At 36.3% G+C, this 21643-nt stretch overlaps 1 protein-coding gene across 1 annotated transcript in view; it reads right to left on the minus strand.

Moving 5' to 3' along the window:
• Nucleotides 1-582: 582 nt before the first annotated feature.
• The window catches only part of SLC26A7 (solute carrier family 26 member 7), a 62242-nt gene continuing 41181 nt past the window's right edge, over nt 583-21643 (minus strand). Inside the window, exons 10-18 of the mRNA XM_005150854.2 lie at nt 20898-20993; nt 14091-14197; nt 11536-11602; nt 8372-8509; nt 6870-6918; nt 4909-5009; nt 2667-2721; nt 2474-2577; nt 583-618 (exon numbers count right to left, since the gene is read on the minus strand). Of these exons, the coding sequence (XP_005150911.1) occupies nt 583-618; nt 2474-2577; nt 2667-2721; nt 4909-5009; nt 6870-6918; nt 8372-8509; nt 11536-11602; nt 14091-14197; nt 20898-20993 (753 nt within the window). The remainder of the gene's footprint in view (nt 619-2473; nt 2578-2666; nt 2722-4908; nt 5010-6869; nt 6919-8371; nt 8510-11535; nt 11603-14090; nt 14198-20897; nt 20994-21643) is intronic.

Consider the following 21643-nt stretch of genomic DNA (forward strand, 5'->3'; position numbering starts at 1 on the left):
TGCTTCCACTGACCTTGGCAGGCATTAAAATGTATGCAAAACCCAGTACAAAAAATGGAAACGTATGTTAGCTATGATATGATGCTGCTATTGCAAATGGCTGTCTTGAACAGAAGAATGGGTAAGTAAAGCCATTAGACACATGGTATACGGCTTCCTGCATGTACTATATCAACTATAACACAATGTTTTTAAGAATTCATAATGTCTCTATTCCGTACACAAAACTACAGATGCATATTACAACTAATGTTACAATAGAAGATATCTAAAAGAATATACCTCACTGGTAAACACAGCCTGTACCTCATGTCTGCTTTCTAATAATTTGTATCTAAATGCATTTTAAAATATTATATAAGCTTACTATAGAACAATTGCATGGACATTCTCTGCCTGATGGCAGCTGAAAGATTTCTTGTTTTCTGAATGGCAGATCTGTCATTACTGAATGTAGTAAATATATATGGCATACAAAAGATCATCTATGAGACCCCATGGAGAAAAAAACTAAGGAGAAACCGTGGTGCAGTTAATTCTGAATATGAGCAGATGAAACTATCCATATTCAATAAGTTGACATCACACTTCACTCTGTTCACTGAACTTGCTGTAATTCTAAATTGGGAGAAACAGAAAAAAACATGCATTATAATGTTTTCCTAGAATATAATGCAGGATTAGCAGATGAAGCAGTCCTAGCCTGAAAATGCCACCATTATAAAAAATAATAAATCAAAAAATTATTTATTTATGATGAGGATGAACTGCAAAAAGCAACAAATGAATTTCTTAACAACTGATCAACATAAAAATGAGAATTACATGACATTATCCTTGGAGGATATAGATAAGAGCACCTTCGCATTTGCAAACAGCAGCAAAAATTTCAAGGAACCACAAAGCCTTCTTTGCCTCTGTCTTTCTGCCAGTGAAAGACTATTTCCTGCTGTGGGGTGGAAACTGGAATCTAAATTAGGATGAATCACTTTCCACAAACATCCATGTCCTTCCTCCTATTTTTTTTTTAACCCTCCCCTCCTTTCCCCTCCCCTCCTCTCCCCTTCCCTCCTCTCCATTTCACTCCACTCTGCTTCACTCCATTCTCTTTTCCTCTCCCATCCCCTCTTCCATGCCATCCCATCTTTTTCTGCCATTGCTCTTTCATGTAAACACTCAAAATACCTTCTCACCCCAGCATCTTAAAAAGGCAGAGGAAGAGTAGATAGATCGTCTGTGTTAGTTACAGTGTGGTACTGCTATTGAGATCACCCTGCCTTTCTATTCCTGTTCATCTTATTTTCAGGTGTTAAACATAAGGAACACATTAAAAAAAACCCCAAAGCACATGCTTTTAATACTCTGAAGAAGCATCAGCATCATACAGAGACTGTTCATAATTACATTTAAAATTTGAGGCTGCGTGCCTCAGGCTAATCCACTAAGCCACTATTCAGAGTTTTGATTTGCCTAGCAGCTCTGGTAAAACATAACATCAGTTCCTAGAAAAGTGGGCTCCTGAGCTCTAACTCCCCCTTTTCACTTTGAACATTTGTCCTGGTGTGGTCATGTCCCATTCCCATAAAATGAGAATGCTAATACATAACTGTCTTACAAGAATGTTAGGAAGGTTAATTAATGCCTGTAAAGAATGCAGACATTTTATAGTACAACAGTCATCCTAATTCATCTAATCAGATCCAGACAAAATATACAATAGCCATTCCCACTATTTTTGCCCTGCAGTTACCATTTCAGTAAATTATATTTTTTTTGCAGGGCAACAAAATGATAAATTATAAAAAGCTCTGAATAGAACAGGTTTTTCTGGTGAACCCACTAGACCAATGTGCCAGCTTACCTTGTCTGGATAAATCAATGAAAAGGGATTTTGTCCATAGGCAACTCTAATTTAATTAGTAAAATATAAAGTGGAGGAAAAAACCCAAAACCACAGAGGATGATGAGTTTAATGTCTCTTGGAGAAGGCTCTGAGCCAAACTCTAGCCATGTTTGGAATTGTAAATAGAACCATGGGAAAAGGAAAGCACACTACTTGTAATGCATGTTCAGTTACACTGGGATTATAATGGAAAAAGCTCACATGGTTTATGAGGAAAACCCAGGCTTTTAAACAGGGAATGCAAGAATTATTGAGCAAGTAAATATGTGTTCAAGCAAATGTATGTTCAGGCTTCAAGCTTCAGTTTCTGAGGCAAGTCTTAGTTCTCCCTCTAGCTCTCCCTTATACCTCATGCAAACACTCTCCACCAGTGAGCCAACACAGCACTCTACAGTTCAGGGTACAGACAAGCTTATTAGCTTGAAACAAACTTGCTCAGGATCCAGAAGCCTTTCAGTCAGAACAGTGTGGTGCTGTGTAAAGTAGCTGTAAGACATCCAGGGGTTGTTTAATTGCTGTGAGCATCCAAGAAGCCCTCCAGATGTTACTTACCCCTGCTGTAAGTCTCACCCTGTGAATCTGAATGGCATCGATTGCTGAAGAAATGGATTCAAAGAAGACAGGAGTTTCAGATTCAAGATTTCCACCGTACTGCATTGCTTTTATCAAAGAAGCTGCAATAAAACAAACATGTGAGCATTGCTAAGGTAGTGAGGATATATAAACCATCAGGTTAAGAGTTTTGCTGTAAACTGATACTTGCCTTTGCAGTGTGCTAGCAACACATCGATGTGTCTGCTTTTACAGTCCATGTAAATCTATATGTGTGAAAACATGAAGTTAGAAAAAGAAGAAGAAAAAAAAACTGTTCAAAATACCAAGAGAGAATAAAATACGCAAAATATGATATTCAAAGCAGGCAGAGAACTCGAGTGCTGCTGTTGAAGCTATACTGTGAGTGGCCACCAGAGTGCGCTCTTCTATAATTGTAACACCACACAGAATCACAGAATCCCAAGGGTTGGAAGGGACCTCGAAAGATCAGCTAGTCCAACCCCCCTGCAAGAGCAGGGTAACCTAGAGTACATCACACAGGAACTTTTCCAGTCAGGCCTTGAATATCTCCAACGTAGGAGACTCCACAACCCCCCTGGGCAACCTGTTCCAGTGCTCTGTCACTCTTACTGTAAAGAAGTTCTTCCTGATGTTAACATGGAGCCTCCTATGCTCCAGTTTACACCCATTGCCCCTTGTTCTGTCACTGGATATCACTAAAAAAAGCCTAGCTCCCCCACACTAATTTCCTCTCCGCAGCCTCAAAGGACTCTACAACTCTACTGAGAATTAAATCTGACTTTTATTAACAATTTTGTATTTTTTACTATACTTTTAGTGGTTTTTTTTCACAGTTCCTTTTTTTCAGTAATTTTCCCCACCTCCTCTCTGTATGGTTACCTACCAGTCCACAACCACAGGAATCAGACCTAGGAAACATAGAGACTCACAGCAGCCTATCTGCAGAAAGTTCTCTATTCTTTCTTTAAAAACGTTCAACTTCAGAGACTAAATATTCAATAAGCTATAAAGTAAAAAAATCTGAAAATAACCCTTTAACCAGAGGAGGGCCTTTTTCTGGCAGATAGGGAACATCCAAAGCAGACCCTGCTTCAAAAAATGTTTAAATAAGCCATGTAAAGAGGAACAATTCTGAGAGGAGAAATTAAATGAGAAGCAAGTCAGAATACCCTATTTTAAAAACAAACCAAAAGCCCAAATTGGTATAAAAAGCCCTTCAATTTTAGCAGCAGTGAAAGAATGTAACAAGTACATGTTGAGTATGTTTCTCCTCTGAGTAACTCAGTTTTGGACCAGTCATTCACTCAGACACTGCATTTCCAGCCTTACCTCTCAGAGTCAAATACTTCTTTGACATAATGTGAAGTTAATTCTGAGGTCTCAAGATCTTTTGGAAGCAGGGATCTGAGACCTAATTTCAAATCTAGTCTGTCTTACTCAAAATAATTATATGAACCAGACTTTGCATACCCACTTAAATCTGTGTCCACTGCACAACTTGTAAATGCCAGATCCAATGGAAACATAAGGAATAGCTTACAAGCATATTTTTACCCACTGAATAGAACCACTGATTATGTAGAGACATAGACTCATTTAGGCTGGAAAACACCACTAAGACCAATGAAGTCCAATCAGTAATCCAGCACTGCCAAGTCCATCACTAAACCATGTCCCTAAGCCCCACGTCTACACATCTTTTAAATACCTGTGGGGTGGTGATCCAACCACTTCCTGGGCAGCCTGTCCCAGATTTGACAACCCTTTTTCCTCATATCCAGTCTAAATCTCCCCTGGCACAATTTGAGGATATTTCCTTTTGTCCTGTCATTTGTTATTTGCGAGAAGAGACTGTACCCCACCTCACTACAACCACCTTTCAGGAAACTGTAGGGAGTGATAAGGTCCCCCCAAGCCTCCTTTCCTCCAGACTGAACAACCCCAGTTCCCTCAGCCACTTTTCATCAGACTTGTGCTCCAGGCCCTTCACCAGCTTTGTTGCCCTTCTCTGGACCCGCTCCATCACCTCGATATCTCTCTTGTAGTGACAGGCCCCAAAGTGTGCCTCACCAGGGCTGATCACTGCTCTACTCCTGCTGGCCGCACTGTTTCTGATCCAGGTCAGAATGGATGTCTGGGCACACTGCTGGCTCATATGTAGCTGGCCATGAACCAACACCCCTAGTCCTTTTCTCCACTACATACAGATACTTTCATTTGCACTGAATGTCACCTAAAGTCTTTAGAATTATTTTTTATGTAACTTCAAACATTACCACATTCTAGTTTAATATGAAATCTGTGTTCATGTTTTCCACAAGTTGCATGTTTATCTACCAGTATGGGTGAGGTGACTGGTAGCTGGTCCTAATAACTAATACATGTAAACGACATTTCCATGCACAAAACTTGTGTGATGTCATAAATACCTGAAGCAGCACTGAGACTCCAGTGTAGTCAAAGAAATTCAGCCCACTGCAATCTAATATCAAAACACGTTGCTCACTGTGACATGACTGCAATGATTCACCTACACATTTGATAAATGGAAAGCTTCAATTAAAAGGGAGAGTAGTCAAGAAATACATATAAGAATAATGACAGTTTAACAAAATAGGCCCAAACTTTAACAAATAGCACATTTTATAATCAGAAAAGAAGGATCTTCAGAGCAATGGGATGCAATGATGGTGGGTAGATTTTTTTAGACAGGCATAGTCTGCCAAGAATTAAAGAATTGCTTCTTCAGGTTTGAATTTCTAAATGAGTCAGGATAATATCTTGTCTTGTTTGGAAAAGTTTATATGGGACACACAGACAATGTATCTCTTAATATCACATTCGTTTCTGTAATATCCAAACATCTGCTATGGCTTAACTAATATTTGCCTGTAAGGAAGAAAAATATGTAGAGTGTTTCATTTTCCTAAGGTATTACTATGATGGGTTTTGTTTGGTTTATTTTTTATATACGATCACATGTTGGAAATATGTTGGTAAGATTTGCTAAGGTCTTACACTCATTCTTCAGTCTCAGGCCATCTTGCACTAAAACTAAGAACACTCTGTACTAAATGTATACTGAACTAGCGCACAGATAAATGATTCCTGGCTTTCATAAAGGGAAAACTAAAAAAGAGTGCACATCTTATTTACATTGTTCCGTGAACAAATACTAGTTATCATAATACACAAAACTGAAAAAAAACCCAAACCATAGTAAGGAAAGGAATCCTGAATGTAAGAATGGGTTAAACTAAGTGCTTTTGACAGAGCAGAGATAAAGATTTTAAACTCTTGAGAGGACTGAGGATATTCTCATGGTATAGATTTATAGTTGGTGTTAATACCTTTCTGACAGTAGTCTGAAGCCAGAGCCTTTTGGACTTGCACCTCTAGAGATTTACTCTCTTTGTACTGTCTAATGTACATTAATAGATACATGCCAAGCAAAAATACTAAATTTTAAAGGAAACTTCCTGTCTTACATTACTGTGATGGAAGCCCGGAAAGAATTTGTGAGATCTGCTATGCTGCTCACTGCAATAATTTCTACATACCTCCTCTCCCTCTAAAAGAAAAGAACCTAGTCTTTCTGCCTCCAAATCAGATTCTCTACTGTGGCCTTAATGCTTATAAATATTTTAGATAAGCACAGTGTTTTAATTGCATCCACAATAAAGTTGTCTGTATAAAGTATCTTCTGCAATAGGTTGTTGTAGCTCTGCCATGGGAATATATGTGCTCTGGTTTGATTTATGTGTTACAAAGGGTGAGAAGACCAGAACTGCCCAGCTTAATCCTTAGCTGAAAGCAAACCCTTAAGTTCTTTTCTTTATACTATACTGATATACTGTACCATACTGATGCTCATTGTGTCACTGACAAGTCAGCTGACATTTCATGAGATTTTTCTCCTAAGTGGCTTTAAAGATCACAAAGACTTAACATGGCTCTAATCTTCTCCTTATTTTACTTTTGCATACTAATATTCAAGAGCCACTCTGAATGCAAAAATCAGTGCTTAGCAAAACAGCCTCTTCGGCCTTGATCTGAAGACCAACCTGTGGCATACCCATCTCAGTATGCACACAATGATTACTGTGAAATAAGCAGGGACTCCTGCAGAAAAGGTATTCCTCTGGGTTCCCTGCTTTTTAAATCTTAAAAAAGTCAGTCAAGAACAGAATAAAAATAAGACCCACTAGGCCAAGTTTAAAAGAGTATAGCACTATTTAGCACTCATGCTTCATTCATTTAGGTCTAACTGAAAATACTAGTTTCTAAACTTCTTGAGTTCACCCAGAAATAAATAGAAAAGGATAGAGCCATTTTGCATGCTTACATCCATTTTCATTTTAATATCATTTATGGATGATAATAAACTCACCATGACAACTTCCATTGGAAAATGAACACAGCAATGTGTTCTGCTCACACTGAAATAAAAGCAACAAACTATTAACATAACAAGGAAAACTAGTCTGGCATAGCAACCAGAGAAAATCAATGCAATATATAAGCATTCTGTTTCTCAATATCAAAGTTAACTCCTCATCAAAATCATTTTATGCAATAGCCTATTAGATACGTAAGATTTGCTGAGTACGTATCTCAATTGTTCTTCTAAAGTTATACCAAACTGATATTCCACTTTTCTTTTTAGATGACTCAAACTATCATGTTTGGATCCACTAGAAAGCATATTATAAACATGATGCTTTTGAGGAAGCAGGGGTTGGTTAAGAGATGGGTCAAAAGATGGGAAAGATGTTGTTGGAAAGATAAATTCTAGCCAGTGATTTTATAAGATTAACTTTTGATTCATCTTCTACTTGCTATGATCTCATCTGTTACATAGTATTTAGTATGGACTTTTTTTGACATGAAAATTTATTAAAGAATTACCTTTATCTGGATAAACTCTTTATAATTATTTCAATATGAATTTTAAGTTTTCAGTAGAGATATGAGTTAAAACCAGAAATACAGCACAGAAAAAATCCAAAGTGAATTTTTTTCATTCCCACTGTGTGCTACAGAGAGACCTTTATTTCACAAGAAAAAATGCATACACAGTATTTCAGACATCTGTACTGCCAAGAACCTTACAGAAGAGACAAAGGATAAAATCTCCTTCCTAAGTAATTTATATATTAACTTACTAAATTAACTTATTAGACTTATTAAATTAACTCATAAATTATTTCCATGCAAATCCTAAGTAATTTCTCTGTTTGGAAGTTTGTTATCATACTAATCCTAATCAATTAGCCTGGCAGAACCAAGGAATAAAAGCAGCATAATCTCTGAGCTGAGTTTCTGAAAAAAGAGGAGAAGCCACCCATCAAGGGAGGTATGGGTAGCACAGCTTTTTGGCAAGAGACAGGAGAAGTGGTAGATATACATTGTTGAATCCTAAAATCATAGAATGTGTGGTTGAAACGGACCTTAGAGATCACCCACTTCCAACCCCCTGCCATGGGCAGGGACACCTTCCACTAGAGCAGGGTGCTCTCCAGCAAAAAAATAAATCACATCTTATTCAAGTAGATATGTAGCTACTCGTTCTCTTTTCAAAATCACCACCTTATGTTAACTGAAGTTATGTAAGTTCTTTCAGAAAGTTTTAGGAGTTTCAGATCAGTGCTTTAATGGCTTTTACAAGATCATATATAGAAATAGTAAAGATATTCTTTTCAATTAATAATTAGAAAATAAACCTTATCAAATCTGATTAAGATAAGCATTAACTTTATCCTATTCTAAATTAATCATTTACCTTTTTATATCTGTTTCAATATCTGATTACATTCTCTATGAAATATAAGGAAAGAAATAAAGATCTTCAACACTGTCACCATGATTACTCAAGCGTATAGCATATCCTACCTTGTTTACATCTTCACATGCTTGGCTGCTCCTGTTATCCTTCTGGATTATCTTTATCAGATCAGTATGAAATTTCCTGGCATTCAGAAAGACTAATGGATTGTTGACTGAAACTATGTTTACCTGTTTTAATGATTCCTGTGGAATGAAAGAAACATACAGCTGAAAAAAAAAGTATCTTGGGTTTGAAAACTAAAAACTGAACTAATTTCTTTAAAAATTCTAAATATTCCTGGAAATCAACCTGTCAGGAATTCTGGATTGCAAGAATGTTTTAACAGATAACTGTCTTGATCAGTCTTCACACACAACTGAAATAAAAAGGAAATATAAGTAAACCATAAAGGAAATTATCCTTAATTCAAGTTAGCATAAAAGGAAAATCATGGTCATTATGTTGCATGATCCCCAAACTTAGGAAAGCTCAAGTTTTCAGACAGCGAATATCTTTTATTAGGTGAACACATGTATTGAAAAAAGTACACAGGGTTTTGAAGCAAACACTGCAGGTGGTTTAAGGAAGGCTGTAAATGTTCATCTTGGTCACATGAAGATGACTTTAGTACAACAGGGATATTTCTCTGTGGAAATACTTAGTCAATTCAGACCAAGCTTGTTTAGCTCAAAACATAGATGTTACACAACAGAACGATTTCTGAGGGATGTCAGATGAAGGTCAGAAACTCACAGGTACCAGTGGGGAATATTTCCCACAAAACAAGTACTATTTCTCTCATTCTCAAAGTAGACTTAAAAAATGCATTGAAGAGCCAGTAAGAAAATTTATATTTATATATAAATATACTGGATATCAGCAATCACAAGCCCAGCTGAAATGCTGGTTTTGTAGGTAGGTGGAATTAAACTAATTCTACCAAGCTCTCAATTTTATGCAGGTTGTGACCCATGTCACTCTTTTCCTTAGGAAAATTAAGACTCAGACAGACCTAATTCTGTGTGGAGCACAGCTGCTTGGATTTCTGCTGTTCCTGCTTCAGACTTGAGGAAAAGTCTATCAGTTGTTAGGGTCTTCTACATTTCCTATTTATGTTATTTAATCTATTGAAAGATATTACATCTACTTATAAAGTTTTTTATGTATATTCCAATAAATAGTTATATTAATCTTCAACACTGTAAACAGAAATAAGCAGGATCGTGTGTGACCCATGAAAGTTATTAATATTTTCAGTAGCATTTTCTGGTTTTCTACCTGACAAGCAAGCATGCAACTAGAGAATCTGAAATAAACATAATAACACTGCTCATAAGCACCAGCTGCCAAAAAAAGTAACAGGATTAAGAAAGAGAATTATCACAGAAGTCCTATCCCTGCTGTCACTTAGAAGGATACTGGCAATTGCCCTGTGCACTCTGCACACCACTGTCTATACTTGAGTAAGAATTCAGTTCAGTGAGTGCCTGTGATGCAATGTGTTTCATATAAGCTTCTAAATGCCTTCTTGACTTTTTCCACATTAAACTGTCTTTTCTCTTATTTATGAAATAACCTCTATAAATCTATAGACCTTAATGGCAGGGTAGACCATTAAGCTTGCATATTTTCATGTTTAAAAGTCCTGTTGTTCATGTGTAAGCTGTTATTTACCAGGGGAACTTGGATCAGTCTCACATTCATACATTAAAAGTTACCCTAAATGCCTGCTGTAACCCAGCAACACTAAGTTAAATTAAAGGCATTTTTCTAAATCTTAAAAATACTTTCCTGCTTTGTTTTTGTGTAATAAGCTCTTAAGCAATTTGCTTTCTTAACAAAATATTATTTTCTCCACTGTCTGCAGACATTACCTTGTTATTACTTGGTTACTGGCATTAATCTTCATGATTAAGGAAAAAAAGCAGGGGAGCAGTTAGCATAAGAAAACAAAAAAAAAGTCACGTAGGGATTTGTACAAAGTATTTTGTGAACTGATGTGAGTACAAGCAGGCAAATAAAATTCTGGTTGCCCATCTCTGACAAAGTTACTGCAACATATTTCTTAAGAATGAAAAAGGATATAATAATTGACAGATTAGACAACCTCACCAACACTGGTTTTAATTCACATTTCAGATTCCTCCCCATTCACATGTACCTTTCACATTCCAGCATTGTTCAGTATGCCAAAACAGTAAACACCCCTAAGCCAAATTCAGATTTTGAGACCAAGATAGCTCTGATGGAAAACATTTGTCATAAAAAAATAAACTCTTTAGAGGAAAGCTTCTTAGTTATGAGGTAATAACTGATGAGCATGTTGCTTACTGATACATAAGACCCTTCATAAGCATTATGAAAAAGTACATAATAGAAGCTGTCACCGTGGAGAAGGCAGGATGTCTTATTGTTGGGACTCTGTGCTGAAAGGACACATGGTTCTGCTTCTCCTTGGCTCCTGACCTAACATTTCATCTTGGAGGAGGGATTTCACCTCTCTGTGTCATTGCCCTTTTCCTCTTACCATAGGGCTGACAGCAAGCAGCTTTGATGATAATTGTAATGAAACTAACCTAAAAACATAAGATTTCTGACTAGGTAGATTTAAGTTTGTAAAAAATAAAATTTCAAAACCACAGTCTTTGGGAGAGATTTTTCATTTTAGATGTGAGGTACCCTTGCTTGAGTACAGAGTGGTGAGATGTATGAAACAGTCTGTGACAACTTCATGCTGCTGTCACTCATTTCCCAGACATACATGGTGTCCTCTGAGACAGTTGATCACAAGGGGCTGGTGGCAGAAAAGGGGTCACAAAAGAGATTGCAGATGATGAGAATGCCAAAGGGCTTTCAGGAAATTAGAAAATCTTATAGGAATATAAAGAGAGCTGTTGCCTGCTCAGATGCTCTTGCTGCCAAGAAATTTCCTTAGACTTAGGAACTAGGAAACTTTTACAAAGAGCAATTCCTAATTTAAGAATAATGAATAAACTAAGATGGACAGATCTAAGAGGACTTGCTCGACTTTACTTTGCAGGCCAGCAGCTGAACCAGGAAAATATTACAATTTCTGATGCCCAGACTAGTTTTGTATTTGCAACATCATACTGGTTTTAGATTTCAACTGATCATATAATAAGAATGTTCCCTTAACTCACTGCTTACAATCTGGTAACCAACTAGAGAAAATGAGGATTAGTGTAACACACACACAAAGTTAACTCACACAATTATCTTCTGTTTTGTATTTATATTCCACTTCTTTCACGTCTTTCAAATTCAGTGTCTTTGCTCTGTAATCAATACACACAGAAAAATCTGTAAGGCAAATCATTAGTTGTCTTGAACAGAAACAGAGACACCCCCCTGAAACTACAGCATAGAAGTTTAAAGTTGAGGCAATGCATTCCATATGTATTTTCATGCATATAGAGCTTATTTTTTTGTGATAATGATCCAGGTAAAGAGTAAAAAGCATAATTTAAATTATAAGATATCACTTAGAAAATATGGGTAATGGAAATTTCTGGCAAATAAACTCTTGGCTTTAAGTTTCATTACTGTTTTGTAGCTGGCCAGAAACCTAGTCTCAAGTCAAGGTAGGTAACACATAATCTACAGCTTCCAAAGGAGAGAGGTTTAATTATTTTTTTTTTTACCTGGAAAATCATAATTACAGGAAATTTAAAAAAAAATCAAATAGCTGTGGGTCATGAAATTTAAGAGTGTTTCATTTGTCATTAAAATTGACATAGCTTTGTATGCAGAAAGCAGAACATTGCACTCTAGCTATCAAAGTGGGGGACTTAACTAGAAGAGCCAATATCCCTATGCTCTCTATACAGTCAGTGAAAAGACAAAGTTGCCTTCAGAAGGTAGCTCAGTGTAGGACCTTCTGCTTAAACACATCATTAGCAGGAATACATTTAACTTCAGGAGAAGATGACTATGAAACTAGCTATCATCTGAGCTTAGTGCCTAAAGCTAGGGAATGGAAATAATCCCAGAACACAAACATTTAATAGATGTGTCAATATGCAAGGAGTGCTTGCAGGTACTGGCTAAATGAGGCTTGTAAAGTCAGCTGTTCTTTCATGTTTTCATAAATTGAATTGTAGCTGCTGCAGGTTTTAATACATTCAGATACATGATGTGTACCTTGTTCAATACTCTGGCATAAAAACAGAAAGTTCACAACAAATCATCTACAGTGTTTTTCTTGCTTCATTTTTGCTGATGCTTTTGCCTAAGACTGAACAGTTTACTACATGTTCTCTTGCTAATCTCATCTGCAGTACAGATTTTAAGACTGTCAGCTTGTTCAACGCCTTTAGGTTGCATGGACAATCATGCGTAGCCTGCCTGGAGACCACAGAAGTCAATAGGAAAAGTATTTTTTACTTTAATTAGAGCAGGTTCAGACTCAGGTCCGAACAGCCAGCAAAGGATTACGTTCTTCTGTGTGAGATAAACCTTTCTTTCTGCTGTCCTTTACTAGCAGAATTTACCAAAATTTTAGTTTGCTAAGTAGCTGAATGTATAGATTGATTCAGGCAGAACCAGCTTCCATAATTTGCAATTCTTGTCATTTTTGGCCATTTTCACACTGGATCTGCAATTTATTCCATGAGAACAGAGCTATGCATAAATGGTTAACACCATTAACTTTGATAAGCATTAAAATTAGCTGTCTATATTGTGCTTGATTTCAGTGCAATTCAATATTCCTGCAAACAACTGCCTTCAAGCAGCAAGTCATTTCCAGGACTGGTGAGCTATGGATTAATTCTGTAGCACAAAGTTATCATGACCTCAGCTGATATTTTCCTTTACTCATGATCCAAAGTAGCAACTGTAATACATACAAAATAATGAATAAATTTATGAAGGGGACCTACAAGGATGCTGTAGAGGGATTCTTCAAGAACAGTACTGATAGGATAAAGGGTAATGGGTTCAAACTTAAAAATGGACTATTTAGTTTAAATATAAGGAAGAAATTCTTTACTGTGAGGGTGGTGAGGTAGTGAAACAGGTTGCCCAAAGAAGTAGTGGATGTTCCATCCCCTGAGTGTTCAAGTACATGTTGGACAGGGCCTTGAGGTCTAGTGGAAGGTATCCCTGCCCATAGCAGGGGGTTTGGAACTAAATGAGCTTTAAGGTCCTTTAAAACCCTGACTGTTCTATGATTCTATGACTCTCTTAGCTCTAGTTTCTTTGTCCTGGCTTTTCTAATTCATAAGTAGAATTTATACTTTTCATTAGACATTAGAATAGTGATGCAGTTCAGTTTCCTTAAGTTGTATTTGATGATCTTAAATGACTTTTCCAACCTAAACAATTCTATGATTCTGTACGTTAACAATGCATATGTCAACTATCAACTCCAGTGCAGCATAGTATCTGGGAGTTTATAAAGGCACTTTGTTACTGAAGTTTGCCAGACATACTTTCACCTTAAGGAGCATATAAATATCTAATGGGAATAAAATGATATTATTGATCCCTCTGTTGATTTTATGCTACCTTCACCATCATACACATGTGTAATACTAAGACAAATCACAAAATATTGCCATAGTATGAAATATTTTAGACATCCTTAGCCTACCGTAAGTGCACAGGTGTGACTTTTCCTCTTGAATTCTCTTACCTTGTAATTTTCTACAAATAAAAACCTGAATTTCATTGTTAAATTTAGAATACCATATTCCTATCCTGACTGTGAAGCAATATGCCAGAAAAAAAGACATAATGATGTGCTAGTAGAATGTTTCTTACCTGGGAAAGCGGAAAATCACAATTACTATAGTGCAGAGAACACCATACAACAGTCCCACGTTAGCAGCAAAGCATATTGTAAATACGTAGGTACTAACCCATATGCTCTTTATGGAAGGAAACAGAAAGAAGTGGTTAGTTTTAATTCTTGTAACAATGTGCATTTTATGAATCAGAAATAAAGATTTAAAACTAAAGATAGTTTCTCAAAGACAAACAGTTGGATCTTTGAACTGACAAATATTAAAGACTGAATTAGCAAACAACGCTTCCCTCTGGAAGAACATATATGATATAATATTGCACTATATATGATATTGCACTATATATGATATTGCGCTACTCATCCCAGTGCTCACACAAGTTTCTTTGAGAGTTATATAAAATAGCATCTGTAGCTGTGCTAACAGCATAATTTAGAATTAACTCAGTTGTTTTGTGAAACCTTTATTTTATTTATCACATTGAAAGTTTTTGTCACCTTTCTCAGAGCACACATTTAAAATCTTCCTTTAGTTTTACACAATGACGTACCTGAAAGGTCAAATACAGAAAGCTCTTCTTCCACTAATTGTATAAATGAGAATTATAATTTGCAAGTTAATTGAGAGTGGCATTTATCAGAGTACAGCTGACTAAACCAACTCTATAACAAATAAAAATTGTTGAGGAACTAATTTCTTCACATAGAAATGGTGAGATTTCAGATTCCTTCCCCATTTTTTGATATTTGTTTAGTAAAACTTTAGATTCATTTAAAATATAGTAAAAAAATACAAAGGAGCATATCTGAAACAATAATCATTTTGAAAAGGAATTTAAAATTAAAAACATCAAAATATTTCAACATTTCAAATCTTTTTCTTAATAATTTTCCAAAGAGAAAAGTGTATGACTGAGAGATATCTAGATTTTATAATTAAAAGGAGAAAAGTATAAATTACCTGATTTCTTATACCAACCTAGTGTCAGCCCATATTTCTTTCTTGAGGGAGCCTTAAGCAAAGACTGACACCTAATCTTTATATAAAAAGTGCTAAAGAAGAATGGAAAGCATTTTCACTCCTCTGGATACTCTGATCTCAGCAGGTGCCCATTTCAATAATTACAGTGCTTCTTGTTAATGTTTGCAGAGGAACAGATCACATTAGAACAGTACAATCAGTGTTAAAATTATCCTTTCTGATGCTTTCACTTAACTCAGGAAAGCCAGAGGTAATACAATACTTTCAGTCTAACCACAGGAATTTTTCTCGAGCAGATTTCAGAACTGTTATTTTCCAAATTATAAAATGGAAGTCATACTGTCCTAATTTGTGCTTCACAGGGGACAGAGTTAGACTTTACTGAAAAACATTTTCCTCCCTCATCTTCAAAATTCTAAACTACTGCAAAAGGTTTTGCAGTTTCTTCAAGGGCATGGCTTCTAGGTAAAGAGGTAGTTCACTCTTTGAAGCAGTGCTCCATCTCCAGTTATATATTAAAATGACATTTTATACAAATTTTGATATATATATTTGCAAACAATACCTTTATGAGCAACAGATATTGAGTTCTGATTAATAAGTAAGCAACTAATTCTAAGCTTTACAAATACAGTATATATTTATAAAGGAGCTTGCTGGACATGAAAAGGCTAACAGACATACTACAAACCCAGAAATCCAGTGGGATCAAGAATTAGCCCATGCTGATAAGGCTGAATTCTTGACACCTGAGATCAAGCAATCTACTTCAACTGCAGACCTGAGCCTCATCGCATCTAACTAAATCACTGCTGCATGACCTAAAAAATTCTTCTGCCTCAGAAGAAAACAGAAAGCATGAAAAAAAAAATATGAAGTCTGCATAGGAAGAATCAAAGACAAAAAAGTTTAAGGACTGTTCAGTACTGAAAAAGCTACTTGAGTACCTCTTTAGTAGCCTAGTATCTTACATCTTAACTGTAACCAGAGATTGCCATTATTGTAGAGGATGAGCCAAAACAATTATGTTCTCATCTGTCAGTCATTCTTCCAGTGCTTTGAATTGGCCTGAAGTCAGTACTTTTTTAGTCAGGGAAGCGTCAGACTTGTAGAAAGGAGTTATGTTGATCTCAGAGACATTTTTTTAATTCATGGGTTTTCACAAGGTTCAGCAAAGAAGTCATAAAAATATCAACATTTTCTTTGGCAACTTATTTTAACATGACTACCATATAGTCCAGGACAGACTGAATCTAATCATTCTTCAAATCTTAGCAATAATGTGTTAAAAGCAAATGTTATTCTCTAAAGGCAAAACAAAATCCACCTCCAAAGTATACTTGTACTGTATTAATTAAAAAAAACAAACTTCTAAAGAGAGAGAAAAGAAACAAACAGAAGATTTATGCTGAATCCTGAATATGTCAGAAAGTACTGGGAGCCCTGAGAGGTACAGTAATGGTGTAGATATAGCAGCTGCCTATAGAATTCTGTGGACAGTGTGTTTCTATCTAGAACTTTTTATTTCATAGGGTCTACACATCCACCATTACAGGGAGCCTGAAACAGGAAAAAAGAAGTGGGAGAATACTCTCTGTGCCTGTGGCTAAACAATGCAATACTACAGTATCGTGATGATAGATGTTTCTGCACCACTTTGAAACTGGATCATAAACTTCCTTTTTCATTGCAAACTGATGAGATTCTCAGCTATTGCATAAAGTGGTTGGGCTCATTTCACTTGGCATTAGCTATCAACAACACAGATATCTACAGATGTGTGAGCTGTCTAGACACCCACCATAAACAAAGAAGATCTGGTTATCAGAAGGGAATTTAAAACTCAGTGAAGGCCCCCCAGCCACAGAGCAGAAACTCCTTAATAGTGAAATGGCATGGTAGTTCTTTAATAGAATTTTTCACAAGCATTCCATACACAATGGTGGAATGCTTGAGAGGGTATTTGTTTGCAAACTGCCCTGGAGACAGATGGACTGGCATAAATATTATTCTTTAAAAAGAATTTATATGGCAGTCATATTTTCAATGGACTAAACATTTTTAAATTCCTTCTCACTGCACTGAGACTAACTACAACAATGGTAATGTAACTCAGGGTAGCATATTCCTAACAAAGGAAAGATAGAAAATCTCCCTAGAATGTCATTAGCTAGAAGCATAGATGTAAATTATTACACAGAAGAAATGGCTTCCTACTCTGTGGAAAATATAGCAAAGCTCTCAGAGGTCTCAGAGCCCTGTCATGAATCACGGCCCCTATCTGATGAATACCTGAACAAATCTTAAAGGTCATCTCCTCCCTGGGGATATCAAGTTAAAAAGCTCTCAAACATACATGAAATTGGACCAGTGATCTTCAAAATACCATGGAACACCCTCCCCTTTCCCACTCCTCCAAACTACTGTGACAAACTAGATTGACAAGGTGGTGGATCCAAGGCTCAGAAACTTACACGGGCAAGATCTTGCAGGATACTTGTTCAAAACGAGACTCTCCCTGTTGAATCCCCTTTAATTGCCGAATTAATAAAATTTTTTATGTCCTTACACGTTAATATATGTGCATATGCATACAATTCATACATAAATAACTGCCTCTCAGTCATGACACCATGCAGGGAATGTGTAATTTTTACCACAAGTTGTTGCCACTCTTTCTGCTTTACAAGTCAGGCATGCAACTTGGCTTTTTGTCTGCTGTGGTCATTTCCTGGCCAAGTCATTTGCACAAATTTGTAATATTTTCTTCTCTTTAAATGTCTAAGATTTTCTCTGTTAAATATCAAAAATCCATGTGTAAGATTAACTCATTAAAATAATCCTTATTCTGTTGTCTTTTTCACTTAAAGCATCGCCTTCTGAAATACTTTTTCCCCATCTTTGGTTGCTTCAAAGTCCAACTTCAGAGCTAAAAGAATATTTTCTTCAGCTGGTCTTTACCAGTCTTAAATCGCTCCAGCTTATCTGGGATGCTCAGCCTTAAAAACTAAGTTAACAAAAACTTCACTGCCTTTTTATTGAGACCAGAAAAGTGCACCTTCAAACTGGAGAATAAAGGGAAGTTGGTCATCAAGTAGGCCTGCATAAGAAATGAGACTTGCAGAAAGAATATGGAAATCAACTTTCTATTTGATGACCTGAAAAGTGAGGTACACTTAAGATGAAATCCAGATCAACTACCTGATTGCTCCAAAAAAAAAGGCAAAAAATTAATGACAAATCACTCTCAGGTTAACGTATAAAATTCAGGTAACACAAATCAACATATTGGAAACCACCAACAGATGAAAACAATGGAAGGAGGGCAAATACTATTATGTATAGAGTTATGTGTTTAGCATATATATCATGTAGTAGAACAATTATTGATCTGAAATTATTGAAGTCATCTAAGAAGATGTGGGGACTGACAGAAGACCTTAACTGAGGCAAGAGACCTTTGAAGTTCATATAAATGCTGTGAATGGCAGGAAAGGGCACTTTGGAGTAAGGGCAACGGTGTTTTACCTAGAAAGATATTGAATGTGATTTGAGATGTGAAATGTAAAACCAGGACATTTCCTGAGGGTTGATAAAAAACAAGTTAAAAGAAAACCAAACCAAATATATGTAGTAATATTCAGCTGATAACATTTGGTATTACCTAGTGAGGTCTGTCAGCTTAGCTCCTTCGAACTCAGCTGTTTCCAAATATTAAATATGCAAAAAAAACCAATCCATGGCAGAAGGATGATTCCATAGAATCACAGAATATCTTGAGATGGGAGAGACCCATGAGGATCATCAAGTCCTACTCCTGAGCGACACGTTTCAAGCTGTGCCTTTTACATTTAAAAGGATGACATTTTATAGAGAACTAAATAACAAATATTACCTATCCTGTTTGTGTTCAATGAGAAGCTTAAAATGTGAAGGAATAATGTAAGAAACCTCATAATGTTCCCTTTCCAGACACTATCATTTGCCAGACTTATAAGCACAACAAATCTGACTTCTGTGCTACAATGACACACACCCTTCAAAGAATCAGTTCCAGAAAGGACAGATGTTAATTATTTCCAAATGTTTTGTTAGAGTTTCTGTCTTCAAAATGGCTTGGATAACCTGTGTAATGTAACTTATTCATTTCTGACGTGCTGTCAATTGCAAGGGTGAATATTTCAGGCCAAAACCAACCCCGGTGTAGCTACTCAAATCACTGGGCTTAGTGGGGCACCTCTGACCAAGCAGCAGTGTAATGTTTATAGCCTTACTTTAGATTATGCTATTTAAAGCAAGATGATTTACCCTGTCAGGCTAAGTACTGATGGTACAACTACTTGAAGATAAATAATTGTTCAAGTATGTTCAGTCAAGAAGATAAACCAGGCAATCTCTCTCTCTATAAGCTCTCTTAGTAACAATGACAGATGTCTGAGATATATACACTACTCCCCCATCTTTTTCTGCCAAAATCACAAAATCAAAATCACAAAGCAAAAAATCAGTCATGCTAGTCTAACTGTGAAGATACATCAAGTCTAGTGAGATTCCAGAATGTCCTGCTGGAAAACTTGACTACTTACTGTTTCAATGCACTGATAGACAGGCTATCTGTCTCTCCCATAACTACCAACTTTCTTAAACCCATTGTCCCCAGAATAATTCTTGATCTACACCATCCACCATTTGTGTCACTGGCAATATGGAGTAGAAAATATATTCAGAATTTTGCTGCTTGAAAAGCGTAAGACTTCATGAGAGATAGAGGTTTTCTTCTGAATGGTGAAAACCAAACAAAAACCAACAACAAAACCCCCCCAACCTCTAGTCTTCTGTGACAAAATATGGAAAATCACACATAGCCAAATCAGTATAGGTTACTCAGCTCTGCTTTCCATACTGAAATACAGTATTCTATTTAAAAGCATTTTACTCAGTTTAAACTTCCCTTTACTGCTGTAGAATATTAAGTCACTGGTGTGTTCAAAGCCCAGTATTACCTCCAGTAACCTGTATCTCCCACAACAGAGAAGGAGGATATAGCTGAAATACTTTCCTAAATATTTGTTAACTTAAACAACATAAACGAAATTTTCAAAAGCTTTATGGAATATCAGTATGTGTTTATGGAAATGGCTATAGGTTTCAGTTCCACTAACTGGTGAGTATATTCAAGAACTCCCTCAGAAAAAAAAATCTAGGAGTCTTCCTAAACATGGAGGCATCTTTTAATATTGGCTAGGAATTCTGTGCAAATGTATGTTGGACTATTAAGACTCTGCATTAAACTAGAATTTCATATTATTTCCTTTTCTATCTAGCTTTTTTCCTCCTCTCATACTGCAAAATGTTTCATTATGGTCAAACTGCAAAATCTGAATGAGTTAAGACATTTACCTACATCACCCTAGGACATGTATCTGTCTGCATCTCTAGTGTTTCCAGTGCTGTTTGTCCCATATGATTATTCTGTACCCTCAGAGGACAAAGATACCAGAATCTCTTCAAAAATACTGCAATAGCAAAAACATGATAACCAGCTAGAGAAGGCATACAAAATTAGACACACATCTGCTGAGAGCAACCTGATCTGTCTGTATACACATCTTTAGCATTGAATTAGGCTTAATTCTTTATCATCTGCTATAATTCCCTTTTTTAAATACAATTGGCATTACAGATGCTGTTATTCTGAGACAGAAAATAATCCGACAGGACACAAACCCCCTATAATAATGGCTTGGTTATCCCTTCTAGGGACACAGAATTAATAAAGTTTATTTATCAGGTATTTGTTAAAGGGTCACAGGGAGACCTTCTTACATTAAGTTTCACTTACCCAATCTACTTTATCCACATTCCAATATTTTTTTAAATCCCGGAACTGTATTAGCATCCCCTTCAAGCCCACAACAATAATGCTTGCTAGCACACACTGCAAAGAAATAAAAACCAAAAGCCATTTGCAGAATTGGTAGTGAAAACAAATGCTCTTTCTTCAGTTCAACAGTCAATATTCTAACTAAATCATAAAAAATCTGAAGTTAATGTTTCAAAAATTGCATTAATACAGCTGTAACATTATCAGATCCATTTGTTTCATTTCCTGAAGGCAATCTATAGGCAACCTAATTGTGAGAAAAGCAACAGAAACTTCAGGACTTCCCAAGACTCTCCATGCATTGCCAGACCAGCAACATTCTGCCATAGTCTGGCAGACTCAGGAACAAATCAGTGCCCAACTTCTACACAGTGAAGAATTTCCTTTCTTCACCACTTAGAGAAGGCCTTTAGAGCAAAAAATCCATAAACTTGGAGGCAAACAAAATAATTTATTGTTCTCCAAATCAGAAATGGGGAGGAGATGGATGAAAAAATTATCTGAAGCCAAAAAGGATGGAGTACAAAGTGGTGGACTTGGAGCACATAGGTGGGGAGGCTAAGAAAACACAGTAGAGAAGAAACAAAATATCCAAAAAGCAACATATAGAAAGTTAATATGGAAAGGAGGGGGAAGTCTACAGGAAACCAGTCAAAATTTACATATAATCCCTAAAAAAAAAAAAAATTAAGGGAGGAGAGCAG

The sequence above is a fragment of the Melopsittacus undulatus genome, chromosome 1 (assembly GCF_012275295.1).
Source record: "Melopsittacus undulatus isolate bMelUnd1 chromosome 1, bMelUnd1.mat.Z, whole genome shotgun sequence".
Classification (NCBI taxonomy): Eukaryota; Metazoa; Chordata; class Aves; order Psittaciformes; family Psittaculidae; genus Melopsittacus; species Melopsittacus undulatus.